Source organism: Ursus arctos, unplaced genomic scaffold (genome assembly GCF_023065955.2).
Source record: "Ursus arctos isolate Adak ecotype North America unplaced genomic scaffold, UrsArc2.0 scaffold_26, whole genome shotgun sequence".
Lineage (NCBI taxonomy): Eukaryota > Metazoa > Chordata > Mammalia > Carnivora > Ursidae > Ursus > Ursus arctos.
This window is the reverse complement of record NW_026622941.1, coordinates 4,292,927-4,306,537: the sequence shown is the minus strand read 5'-3', so window position 1 is coordinate 4,306,537 and position 13,611 is coordinate 4,292,927. Positions and strand designations below refer to the sequence as shown.

At 52.9% G+C, this 13,611-nt stretch overlaps 1 protein-coding gene across 7 annotated transcripts in view; it reads right to left on the bottom strand.

Moving 5' to 3' along the window:
- TSPAN9 (tetraspanin 9) overlaps positions 1 to 13,611 on the bottom strand; it is a 197,197-nt gene that overhangs the window by 70,767 nt on the left and 112,819 nt on the right. For 5 of the 7 annotated variants that reach the window (XM_057318762.1, XM_026502665.4, XM_057318761.1 and 2 more), the window contains one exon: positions 12,424 to 12,503. In XM_057318762.1, the coding sequence (XP_057174745.1) occupies positions 12,424 to 12,486 (63 nt within the window). In that variant the 5' untranslated portion in view covers positions 12,487 to 12,503. Of the gene's footprint in view, positions 1 to 12,423; positions 13,334 to 13,611 lie in introns of those variants that run through there. The other 2 variants (XM_026502661.4, XM_048216834.2) reach the window with 2 other exon arrangements.

Here is a 13,611-nt window from a genome sequence, read left to right as displayed (position 1 = left end):
TGGCTCTGGGGAAGCTAGAAAATCTACCCCTGAGCAACTCAGACATACCCAGATGGCACAGCCAGGCACAGAGCAGATCACAGGAGCACCAAGGCTGCCAAATTGCACCCCCAGAGGCAGTCATGGTGGCCGGGCAAACACAGCTTAAGCTGCTGGATGGCAGCGGGGGCGGGAGGGTCTTAGCCTCCCCATCTGCTCCTGACCTCTCTCTCCAGGAGGTGGGGAGGATACTTCCAGGGGATAAGCAAATCCCAGCAGTGGCATCTGGCACTTGGCAGGCCAAACCCTTCAGCGGACATCTACCATTTCTGTTTTTGCCCTTTCTTTTGGTGTCAGCACCCCTGTTTTCCTTTGGGGAATTCTCCTCCACCCCGGTGCATACAGCCCTATCCCAACAGTCAAGGTGCTCTGCTCAGCCCTGGCCAAAAACAGCCTCAGACCCTCTGTCCTGGGAAGCCAATTCCTGAGCAGTGAGCCCCAGGGGCCAAAAACGGAGTCAATGTGACCGAGGTCATCATTAGCTCCTGGTACCTGGACACCAAGAGCGGCCCTGGCTCCTGTCCCTGTGTGTGGCCTGTTGCTCAGCTTTCCTCTCTAGCCCATGAGCTAAACTTGTCTCTTCACAGATACTGGAAGTTCAGCAGATAGAAACAGGAGTGCAGAGAGCAAGAGAAGGGAAAAGAAAGCCAGGCCAGTGAAAACAACAGATGTCCGCCAGAGTGGTTCACCCCCAAATGCCAAACAACACTGCTGGGCTGCGGTCACAGAGAGATGAAAAGGCAGGTCTCTATCTGTGTTCTTGAGTTTGCCATGGTTGGGCTGTAGCGCTCACAACCTACGAGCCCCAGAAGCCATCCAGGAAACGGGAAGCTGAAAACAAGGATGCCAGCTTATACCCAAGGGTCACACCCACTCGGAGGGAATCTAACTGAATTTATATGTTCATTCACAATTGACCCTTGAACCACACCGATCCCCCCACAGTCAAGTACCTGCATATATATAACTGTACATATTGAAATATGCTACTAGAATTCTTAGGAAGATCTTTTATACATGTGCCTTTGTGGAGTATATTAATTACAGCACACTGTGGTTATTAATTTCTTTCATAGAAATATTACCCACATAGAACAAAATGCTATTATTAATAGAAATGTATTTTATACACGTGAAAAACAAACAAACAAACAAAAAAACTGCACGTAACTTTTGACTTCCCCGAAACTTAACTACGAATAGCCTGCCGTTGACTGGAAATCTTACCAATTATATAAACAATTGATCAACAACGTATTTTGTATGTTACATGTATCATATATTGTGTTCTTACACTAAAGTAAGTGAGAGAAAAGAAAATGTTAAGAACATCATAAGAAAATACATTGACACTACTATACTGTAAAAAATGTGCGTATAAGTGGACCTGTGCAGTTCAAACCCATGCTGTTCCAGGGTCAACTGTATAAATATGCACATACATGTATTCACACTATGAAAATATTTCTGAATGTTTACACATTCATACACATATACACACATATATACACGCCCCATGTATGTTCACACACACACGTGCACACACATATGCACGCATATACGTATACGTGTACACACCCGTGCTCGTGGGGGGGGTGCGCAGGGGAGCTCTGAGAACTCACAGCTTAGGTACCCAAGGGGAAGAAGCAAGTGAAGAACTAGACCAGCAGAAGAAAAGGCAATAAAGCCCCTCAGGAACCTGCCCCACTGTCCGTGCCATCCACAGACTCCTCCCACAGAGACAGACACCTGCCGACTGCCTCCACTCCACCCCTCCTGGCTTCGACGGGCAAGCAGCTTATCTCCTCTGCCGCCCTAGGGTCCCAGGCACAGAGACCTCCGAAAGCACGCCCCCCCCCCCCGATCCTGGGGGAACAAGCAGTGGGAAGGGCCGCCCCACTTGAGCATGCACCACATGGAGCCCCTGGATGGGCACGTGGGGCCGAGCCTGCCATGCCCAAGCAGGATTGCATGCGGGGTTCTGTTCTGATGTGGCTGGCAGCTCCCCTCACACACAGCTGCAGGCTCCGACACGGGCAGAAATACAATTAAACTCCTGCTCCCTCGCCTCCTTTTCTGCCAAAGGACAAATTTAATCGTGCTTTCCCTTTCATGGGCTCTTCCCACTTCTCCCTCACACCAGAAATCACTTTTCAGACCATCCCATTTAATTTCGAATTCCCCAACAGGAAGAGAAACTGAGGCGTAGAGTGACGGATGGAATTTTCCGAATGCTCATCACTCATTGTGTGGTGACCAAGTAATACCACCACGGGCCTACCCAGAACCAGATCATAGGGCAAAATGGCCAGCCAAGGGCCAGGGCACCTAACCCCGTGCGTCTGCAGCATCTCTGGAACTAGCGCAATGGAGGCAACAGGACTCTCCAGAGTCCTCAGGGAGAACGTGGTGTGTGCGAGAGAGGGCACACTGATGAACCACTGCACAGGGGGACACCCTCCAAGAGCCTGCTGTGATAAAGCTGTTGGTCACAAAGCCACCTTCCAAGGCAGTGAGCATGTGTGGCTGCACAGGTCCTGTTTGGCTAAGCGGGTTACTCTAACTGGGGCCAATATGCCCCCCACAGCATGGAGCCTTTCCTTTAGATAAACCCCAATTATATTCAAAGGATATCACCTGCAAGGAGCATCCCATTATGAGTACCCCTTACCTAGCATTCCTGTGCAGTTTAGTCAGCCCACAGACCAACACACATTTACTGAGCACCCATCACGACCAATCGAGGCACAGATGGTAAGACAAAGGCCCCTCACACTCACCTCCTCCTGCTCACGGCCTTGGGTGATGAACGCCTCTAGCCTCAGTGTCCTCATCTACACATAAGTACCATTGCCTGCTCATGGTAGCTGCAAGGATTTAAAGTGCCTAGAAGACGCTAACGGAGTGGAGGGGCAAGATACAAAACATAAAAGCAGGACCATATGGCTAGAGCCCTGCCATATGGTCAGCCCTGCCATGATGAGGTGAGCAGAATCTGAAATATTCAGTAGCACAGTAGGCAGGGTCGTGCTGTTGGGAAGCTGTAAAGAAAACAGTCTTCATTCTGGGGTACTCTCATAACAAGCACAAAAATAGGTCATAAAACCTAGACTGTACACAACGGACCATCCACTGATCTGAGAAAGGCCCTGATGATCACTAGGCAGTCACCACCTGACCTGTTTGTGTTTGGCGCTGGGACTGGCGGAGCAAAGGCACAAATCATCAATGGGTCACATCCAAATATGCGTAACTCTGACCCTGTCATTACAGGGCTGTGCCGCACCAGACTGGAAATACGAATCCAAGAAAAGCACAATCTAGAGTTAGCAGAGGAAGGAGCTAGATTAGGATGACCTCCCAGAGGCAGTCACAGAAAGAATATGGGTTCTGAACCTGGCTTTAAATCCCAGTTCTGTCACTTTCCAGCTCTGATTTGGGGCAAAATCCCTAACCTGGCAGCGTTTGCAACTCCTGGGAGACAAAATGTGAATAATCCTACCTCTCCTCATCAGGTGCTGTGAAGAGTAGATAAGGTAACAAAGCAACCTAGGGAAGCGCCCAGCACCATGCCTGGCCAACTACACAGCCCCACCACACCATGAGGAGGAGTGGCTAGAAGGACTGCTGGTGTCCTCCTGGGGCTCTACCCTTCTCTGTCCTTGTGTGCACAGGGGTTCTGCTGCACTCTGAGGGGAGGGTGGGGTGGTGTCAAAGGATAGAAGATCAGAAGTCCCCATGTAACAAAAGATGTGTAAGACCTTCATGGAGAACATTATGAAACTTTACAGAAAGACATTAAAGAAGGCCTAATATACGAAGTATACCATGTTCATGAATAGAAACACATGACTACAATACAATTTATATTCATGAATGGAAATACAAAAATAGCAATTCTCACCAAGTTGATCAACAGACTCAATGCAAAGCCAATCCAACTACAACAGGGCTTGCATGGCGGAGGCTGGAGAGAAGGGGTTGACTGATTGATCGACTGATTTTTGGTGAAGCTAGACAAACTGATTCCAAAATTTATGTTTGCATAAATCTCTTTTGAGAACAAAAGGCAAAGAACGGCCAAAACATTCTTGGAAAAGCATCAGATGAGAGGATTGGCCCTACGAGATATCAAGACTTAGTATAAAGTTGTGCTCATGCACAGCAAAGCTGTGACTGAGAATTGGAAGTTAAAAAGCTGCTCCTTCACAGATCCTTCCAGAAGCAATGTCCTAGAGAAACCCTTACGTATATACACCAGGAGCCTTGTACAGGAATGTCCACAGAAGCATGTTTACAAAGAAGGAAATAATCCAAATGCTTATCATCAGAAGAATGATAATGGAATACTTTGGAACAGTGACAAGAAGTTCATGACGGCCATGCATACCAACACAAATGAATCAATAAACGTAATGCTGAATTTTCAAAAAATTCAGGGGCGCCTGGGTGGCTCAGTCAGTTAAGTGTCCAACTCTTGATTTCGGTTCAGGTCATGATCTCAGGGTCATGAAATGGAGCCTGCTTAAGATTCTCCCTCTCTCTCACTCTCTCTCCCTCTTTCTCTGCCCTTCCCCCCGTTCACATGCACAGTTGCTCTCTATTAAAAAAAAAAAAAAAAAAAAACAAATGATTCAGTCTATCATAAGTTTTAAAACAAGCCAAGCCAAATCAAATGATGTGGTGTTTAAGGGTGCTTATGTGGAAACACTACAAAGAAATATACCTACCACAAAATTTCAGGATAATGGTTCTCTCTAAGGGACAGGTTGGGGGCACGTTCAGGAAGGGGCATGCAAAAGTTTCATGGGTATAGCTGGTGTTTGATTTCTTAAGCTACACGGTGGGTACATATTATTTACGTAATTTTTAAAACTACATGAATTTACATATGATGTATTCCAACATTTAAAAAAAAATTTAAGTGTTTTTCTGGTTAGTAAAGTGACCTGGACCTGGAGCCCCACATGCCTTGTCTGTTAGTCTGCTGGGGTCACAGGCCAAGCTGCCCAGCAGAGTCCCCACCACTGAGTGTGCCAAGAGGGAGGGAACTGCCCTTCCAGCACCCGGGGCCAAAGGCCCATAGGGACCCTGCAATAGGGACCACTGGCCCAGCCGGCCTGCTCCCGGCCTGATTCATTGCACTAGCAACAAAGGGAAGCAGGGGCAGGGTGTGGGCCACCTCAACTGGGAAGGCCAGAGGTGAGTGTACAGTGCGGCAGGTGCAGTTGCAGGCCCTGGGATCTGAGACCACATCCCTCCCTCGTGGCCATCTATTCCCATCGTTCATCCCAACAGGTCTGCCTAAACCTCATTGATCCCCATTTCTAGTACATATCCCTAAGATCAGAAGACATTCGGAACAATCCGGAGCCTAAGAGACATGTGGGGCTCCCAGCACTGTTGCTGGGCACCTGACTCTGTGACAGAGGCTTCCTGTGCATCCAGAATGCCCAGCATCCTGCTAAGCAGCATACCTACAAAATGCATCTGTGGCCTCATCACAGCCCTGGAAGACAGCTGATACCAACAAGCATGAAGAAATCCAGGTACCGAATAGTAAGGCGACCTTCAAAACACAGGCCTCATTCCTGGAGATTCTGACTCAGTAGGTCGGTAGGTGGGAAGGAGGGAGAGGCGGGCAGGGGGACATGCTCTCTATTCATGTATGAAAGGTATCTGGTTGATTTGAATCTACACCCTCATGAAGAATGCTCAGAGCAGACAGAAAGCTCTCTGAAGGCAGAAGCCATGTCTCTGGTCTTCTTGGCCAGTCACCCCCGCCACCCCACCCCCGACAGCCACTAAAACAGGACCTCCCTGCATGCCCCAATACACTAAGCCACCCAACACAAGAGAGAAGATTTGAAACCCTTCATCCTTCCCTTCCAAGGGCTTCTCCAGGTCCCCCGAGAGCCTTCAAAGCTTGCCCAAAGGAAGAGAAGGTAGAGCCCATCCACATGGAAGCATAGACTCACGGCATTAAAAGATATTTCAGGTATCACCTGAAGCCCCGTGACCACTTAGAGAAAGAGTAGGGGGCAAAAGCCTATCTTTATCCTGACCTGCTCCTCCCAGCTGCAGATCTGCTCCCCCTCCGGACCACGTGCCACTTGTCATGTCCCTGCCCCAACCCCCCACCACTTCTGCTGGCAGATTAGCTTTCAAATGTGAGCAGGGACAAAGCTGGCTCAGAAGACTTAACTCTGCCCGACGGGTTTAGCTCAGCTTCAAAGCTTCCTAACTGGAACCAAATAAGCGGGCATATCACAGCTGGAAGGGAGAGGCCGGAAGGAGGGGGAGGACAGGGGCATCTCTGTAAGCTGGATTACCTACAGCAACAGCTTGCAGCCTGAGTGACACAGCAAGACCCGTCACGGTGGTCACTGCCGGAAAAGCCAAATCACCCTTTCCTCCGAGCCCTAGGGACAAAGTCAAGAGCATCCGCAGGCACGGGTGCACACTTCACGGCAGGGCAGGGTCACCTCGTCCTCAGAAGCCACCCCGGAAACCACTCTCAACTGGCACCACCCAGACTGACAGCACCCTTTGTTTCTCTGGGTTCCGCCCATTTCACGTGCACAGGAGGCTGTCTCTTCCACTGGGCTGCAAGCTCTCCCCAGGCACAGGGTCTGGATCAACCTGTCTCTGTCTCTCTCCACCCCTGTCCCGTGCCTGGAACCCCATCCTCATCTATCCAGCAAACTCTTACTCATCCTCCAAAATCCAGGGGTCGCTGGCTCCACTCTGTTATCTTTGTATCTTCTCTACTAAACAGTATCAACTACTCTGTTAAGTAACTTGATTGAACACCTACGGCTCAGAACTAGAACTGTCTGAGTGTCTGACTCCTCCGTGGGACGCTGAGCAGCTCAAGGGCCCGGCTTACAGCAGGTGCTCAATCAAGGCCCACAGTACACACTCAGCACAGTGCATCTGGTCAGCCCTTTCAGTAGAAGAAACAAAAAGACACATAATTCACTAAGTCTTTTTTTCCAAACTAGGAAACTCCTAAAGGAAACTCAGACTGGTTTTTTCCCTCCCCTTTATTTCTGATGGACACAAGCATTCTAGAAAGGGAGAGTCAGACAGCCACCATGTGGGGGTGGGGGAGAGGGAAGGACAAGTCAAGGCAGGCCACCCAGGGGTGGGGTCCAGGCCTGCTACTGTCCCTCCCTAGAACGCTGAGGAGGGGGAGATGGCGCAGCTCTAACCCCTGCCTCGGTAGCCCTGTGTTCAAATGCTTGGTGGAGGACAGTCCAGATGACCTCTCGATTCCACGACTTCCTGGCCCGAGAAAGCTGATCTGCCCTATGCGAGCCCAGTCAGCCTGTTCTCACCAACTGGAGGCTCCTATGCACGCAGCGGGCATTCAGTAAATAGTTGCGGCATGAGTGAATGGGCTCAATTGGGACCCCAACAGCCCAGCAAGCCCCAGAGCCCGCTGCCAAGTTCAGCCAAGGGCAGCCAGGCACACAGAGGCACGGCAGGGGGAGGGCAAGGCCCCCATCCTCAGAAGAGGTTGGTGGTGTTTTCTGGGCTCTTCCCTGGCAGGCCAGCCAAAGGGAGGGCAGACCCGTGGCCCTTCCCTCAAGGTGGTGGCAGTGCTCACCCTGTTGCAGCTGGGACTTTCTCTTCTCTACCCTCTTCCTCCCCGCCCCCTCTTGACTGACACCAGTGCTGGCTCTGACATGATTTAAAAATAGATATTAAGACAAGGAAGTTTAATTTTTAATACTTTGGAAAGGAAGTGAACACAGAGCTGGCATTCCCTCACAGCCACGTTCTGGGGTCTCGGAGCACGAGCCCCCTTTCCCCAAACAGAGCCTGCCTGACCCACCCCGAAGGTCTACTTGCCGAAGCACTCTGGGGAGACAGCCGATGCCTTACACCTGAACGTTCAGGAAGCCTCTAAATGCCTCTTGTTGCCCAGCTCAGCCAGTCTCCTGCTTGGAGAGGCTACGTCCCAAACTTGTCTGGACCCTGTTCAGATCCCTCAGCCCACTTACCACTTCTGTTCCCAGACAAAGGTATACCACAGACTCCATATGACACCCAGGCCATCCAGCACTGGTCCTGGGCACCATGGACCAACGGGGAGCCAGGGAGCCCACAGAGCCAGCCAAGCCAGTAACGGACATAAGCCTCAGTTGTGGCTAGAGAGCCTTAACCAAGTTGCCTGCACCCAAAGGGCAAGTAAATGGCCTACGAGGGGCTAAGCCGCAAAGGCCTGACCCCACTTAGGGGAGGTTAATCAGGGCCTCCACCCGGCACCCTACCCGTGGCAGCCCTGCCCCAACCTTTCCCCTGTTGCAAAAGGCACACTGAATGAACACTGAGCCTCCTTGGCTAATTGGCCTTTATTAAGGGAGCAATCCACAAGGAATAGACTTTCCAATGGAGCCGGAATGTCACTGCTCTGCCAGCCCTGATTTAAAGTGATGGGACAGCTCTGCTGGCAAGCATGAAAAGTGACCATTATCCTGAGTGGCAATTATGCCAGCAACCCCAGGCCCACCCCCACCCCCTCCATATTAGATAGGAGCTGGATTTGGGTAGGGAGGAGCTGGGCTGGGATCATGATCCGCTCTGCTGAGAAGGGGACACGGGCCCCCAGCACCCAAAGCCCAGCCCTACACTCTCTCTCCCCTACTCAGGGTTAGCTCTGAGCCTCCTTTGCCCTCCTGGAGGGGCTCCGATTCACTTCATCTCTCCTTAGGGTATTCCACCAAATGGCCCGGGGAGGACTCCAGGGTGGAGCTGATGGAGCTACGCCCCTTGCTTTCCACTGCTGGGAGAATACCCTGGGGTGGGTTTGATTACTGGTGTACAGGCCCCTCAGGATGGAGAGAAACTGCTGTCCCATGTCAGGCCTCCTATCTCCTTGCTACCAGGAAGCCAGCATTCACTTTGGCCCCAAGGATCAGGATGAGGTACAAAGGGGAAGAGGAGGTGGGGCTCAGTCTGGCATGACCACTGACTCCCCCTTCCCTAGCCCCACCATCTCTATCGGGCCCTCAGAAATGCTTCCCTTGGTGCCAACATGGCTAGCACCATCTGGTTGAAGTCAGTGGTCCAGGAGCAAACCTGGTCGCCACCCCCTCCTCCAACAGGCAGGCCCCCAGGAGCCTGTAAGTCACCAGTCTTTTTCTTGGTAAGGAGGAGAAGCACTGACTGCATAGCCCCCCCCCACTCCTGCCCCCGGTGATGTCACCCAGCCCTCACTAATGGCAGTACCTAGAAGCTCCACCCAGTGGCCAGGACCCAGGATTCTCCCGCCCGTGAGGGGGTGCAGCATGACAGCTGCACCTCTCCTCCACACTGGGAATCCTCCCAGCGGGCTCGGAGGAGGCAGGGGGGTGTGGCTGCAGCGGTGGGTTTGGAGAACTACCAGGTAGGCTCCAGGATCTATAAGAACATCTCTATTTATTGATTGCAGGCCTCAGGTTCAACTCTAATGCCTCAGAAAAGCCTCCCTTGGGGATCTGAGCCCTGCGACTAGAAAACGTGATGGCTACATAAGTCCTGACAATTGCTCTGGGTCCCAGAGGGCTCAGGCTCTAACCAGCCCTGTATCAGTCGTCACCCCTACCCTCTCACCCCCTCCAGTCTTCCTGTGTGCACGGGAAAGCAGCAGACGTGTCCCAGGGGTCCTGCCGCATCAACTACCCCACCTGCCCTTGGCACCTTCACCCTTTCTCTTCTGACTTGGCTCTTTCCCCTGCTCCCTCTCTCATATCAGGCCCAAGCACCTGCCTGCAGGACGTCTTCATTCAAGTAAAGCACAGTGACCTGCCCCGTGCCCGAATCCCGGCTAACTCCCTGCTACACTCTCTTCACCTTCCAGAGAACACAGTGGCAAACACTTACACACACGAGCATCCACTGCTCTTTTGTAAACTTTCCACCTTTCCTAAGGTGTACGTCTTACGAGCTCATCCCATGAGCGACTAGCATAAAAGAACTGGGTCTTTGAGATCCAATGTCTCCCAGCTCGTAGCATGTCACAGGAATTCTGAAATTTTTAAGTAATCAGAAAAGTCAAAGATTCGGAGAGAGACTCCTTGCCTGGTAAAAGAGTGGTGGCAGGTACCTCCTAATTAGGAAGAGACAGCAAGTTCTCTCACTATAACCAAAAACAGAAAGCCACTCCATCAATCAGCTCATTAACCTCTGCCGAGCTCTTAAGGGAAGATGAAAAGAGTTGCTTGTCGCACACAGCTAAGTTGCTAGGAGAACCTTCATCACAGACAAGTTTGAAAACTAACTCTCTTCCCTATCGAGCGGGACTCGGGAATCCCTACCATACAGTGAGATGTGGTTTTACCGCTCTGGCCATCCATTCATTCACTCACAAACTTATAATGAGTGCCTCCAACTTGCAGGGCACAGACCCCTGTGCCAAGGTGTGAGGAGGATGGCAACCACGGAGGCACCCAGCTGGAGAAGGAAGGAGCCACAAGCGGTTATATCTACTCTGGCCAGCAGGTGGCGGGGTGGGGGTGGGGAAGAGGGCTGCTGAGCGGGAGGTATCCGCCAAGGCCCGGAGCTTCCCCACCAAGGGCTTTCTAGTAAGTGGTAAGATATGCAGAGTGGGGCCAGGCAGAAAGGTAGGTTGAGACTATGAACAAGGGCAGAGAAGGAAACTCCAAAATGAAAGTGAGGCAGCATCCGTGTAAATCATAGGCACCAGACAAATACACACCACCACTTGGCTGACACGGATGCTGGCAAATGAGAGGACCAGGAGCACCGGCCCAAAGGCGGCCATGAAATCATTCTTGACATTCCAGTGGTTCTGCCCCACTTTCCACAAAACCCTCCCCACAGGACAGGTAACCCTAACAGCAGTGGCCGGAGGGCCCCAGACCATGCAGACAATCTGGGGAAATCCCACTCAAACAATCTCAAACTGGGCTCCTCAGAAGAGAAGCAGCAGCCTGTGCCCCAGGCCAGGCAGGGGGCTCCTCCCCAGAGAGAAGGAAGAGATACAGGACTCCCCATAACTAAGGAGGTCAGACATGAGGGAGGCCATCACCACAGCCTCCCCTCCCCCCTCCCCCAGACTGGAAAGGAAACCAAGTCCTTAAGGGATAAAGTGATTTGCCCAAGGTCATATAAGAAGCCAACACAGAACCAAAACTAGATCCCATCTTCTTCCCACCCAGCCCTGAGCTCTTCCCTTCTGTGGGAAAAGTCACCCCCCCACACACACACCCAAAAAAGTTTGTCAGCTAAAGCAGGTCACTTCACACAAGTGTTGAACATCAAAGCACAACCATTTCTGCCCAGCTTCACTGTGAATGACTTTCTCCTGCCCCCAGTGCTCCTTCTGGACCATGGGCAGCTGACAGCCTCCAGCAGGCAGGAGGACAGGCCCTGGGGCAGAGCCAAACATCTGTGCTATGTTGGGGCTCAGGAGAAGAAAGGCAGAGGCAGCAGTTGGGATGAAGGAACCATGAGATATGAATTTAAGAAGTTTTAAAATTTGTCTAACTTGCATTCCTTATGCACGCATGCACATGTGTGTGCCCACAGCCTTCAGAATCACAGAGAACCGAGAGCAATTCCAAGCTGTCCCACCTACTGACACCTTCTCTAGAAAATCATCTCTCACCGAGGATGGGGCATTCCCTTTGTCCCTTCCAGTCTCTGGGGCTCCCAGAGCCTGGGAGGGCTGGCTGGCGTTCCATGGTGGGAGCACATGGTCAGCCCGCTCCCTGCCCAGTCCACTGCAATCCCTCAAAAGCAGCTGCCGCCACCCGATGGCAGCATCCCACCCACACTCTCCTTTTCCACACAAGCCCTAACTCAGGGGCATATCTGCAGGCTAGCAAACGTGTCTCCCGCCTTGGGACAGGGGCTCCTCTCCTTTTCCTGGGACTCACTGAAGGAATGAGAGGAAGTGACCTCTACCATCCCTCCCACCCCCCACCTCATCCCCACAAAACGCGGCAGCTTGTCTTCTTGTGTATTCAGGAAGAATACAAGAAGAAACTCAAAAATCATCCACACTTGTGCCTGTCTTCAACTCAAGGTCACAGCTGTTAAAAATGCTGGCCCCACACCTATTTCTGCAGGTTCCCCTGTTGGAGGCACTTGGAGCATGGGTTTCTGACAGGGGAAGGAGGTGGCGGCAAACTTTGCCAGCCACCTAGGAGTAGAGTAAGTCTCTCCTGGAAGACAGGCAAGTCGGAGCCTCCATTCAGCCACCTCGGAGAGAGAAAGATGAATGAAAGGAGGGGGACGATTTTTTTTTTTAAACCCCACACTTACCGTTGTGCAGAAAGCAGGGCAATGCAGCACCACGGAGGAAGAGGGTAGCACGCTACGGGAAGCGCGAAGAGGAGAGGTGGCAAAGGAGAGATAAACGCAAGGACTTACCCAGAATATCAAATTGAAGAGGAACATCATGTACTTCAAGCAGCAGAGGCAGCCCCTGGCCATGTTGCACTTCTTAAATTCTAGGAGAAAAACAAAGGACAGGTCCAGGTAAAACACCACGTACTTGCTGCCTTTGGGTGCATTGTACTTGTCAGTCTTGACGCCAGCCTCGGCGCGGCTCTGTCCCCGGGAGCCCGCGGTGCCGTAGAAGGCACCGGCCGTGAAGCCGCGGCCGAACGGGCGGCCAGAGGTGGACGGCTTGGCAAAGTCCGAGTCCTTGCTGTCCAAAGATGGACTCCGGTGGATCGAAGAATCCTCGCTACTCGACTTCTCCATGCTCGCGTCGTTCCCGGGGGGCGCGAGGGGCGGGGGGCATCGCTCCCAGAGTGGGACAGAGGGGGCGCCCAAGTCGGGCGCGGGCTGCGGGCGGGGCTGGCGGAGCCCTGAACACCTCCTCTCTGCACCGGGGCGCACTCCCGGCCAGACCCCGTGCTCAGGGGCCGCTGCCTCTCGGACGGCGCCCCGCTCCCAGCCGACTGGCCCGGGAGGGCTCTGCGGTGCGGCGCGGCTCCGCTCGGCTCTCCGCGCGCTCGCGAACGCTCTCCGGGAACTGGCTGGCCTGCGTAACTTAACGTCTTTGGGGAGGTTGCAATTTGATTTCTCTTTCCAAAGCGTCAGCTCGCCTCCCGGGTGCACTGGCCGCTCCACGCGAGGCACAAGGGCGCCAGGATCCAGGTCCCCGGGCACACCTCTCCCTGCCCAGCCCCAGAGCTGAGCCCGACCACTTTGCGGGCGCTCCGCCTCCTTTTGCTCCGCGACTTTGCGGAGCTGCTCGCGGGCCCTGGGCTGCCCGGGCGCGCGGCGGGCAGTGCCGAGGGATCAGCCGCAGCTGCCACCGCTGGGCTTTTCCCTGCGAAATCCCAGCCCCGACTCCTGACTCCGAAACCGCCCGGAGCCCCCTCCCCGGGCCCTCGGCCCCGCCCCCTGCTTTGCATTCGACCAATGAGCACTAGGCCTGACGGGGGACGGGCGGCCTCCCCCTCCCCAATGACACATTATCTTTAATAGGATTAGCGTTCTGCTGTGTGCCTATACCAGTGCGCCGCGAGCCCTCGCTAAATGTCAAGGGCTCTGGAGCTGGGGGTGAAGCAGAACCTTCATCGGGAGGCGCTGGTCTCTTCCATGGAA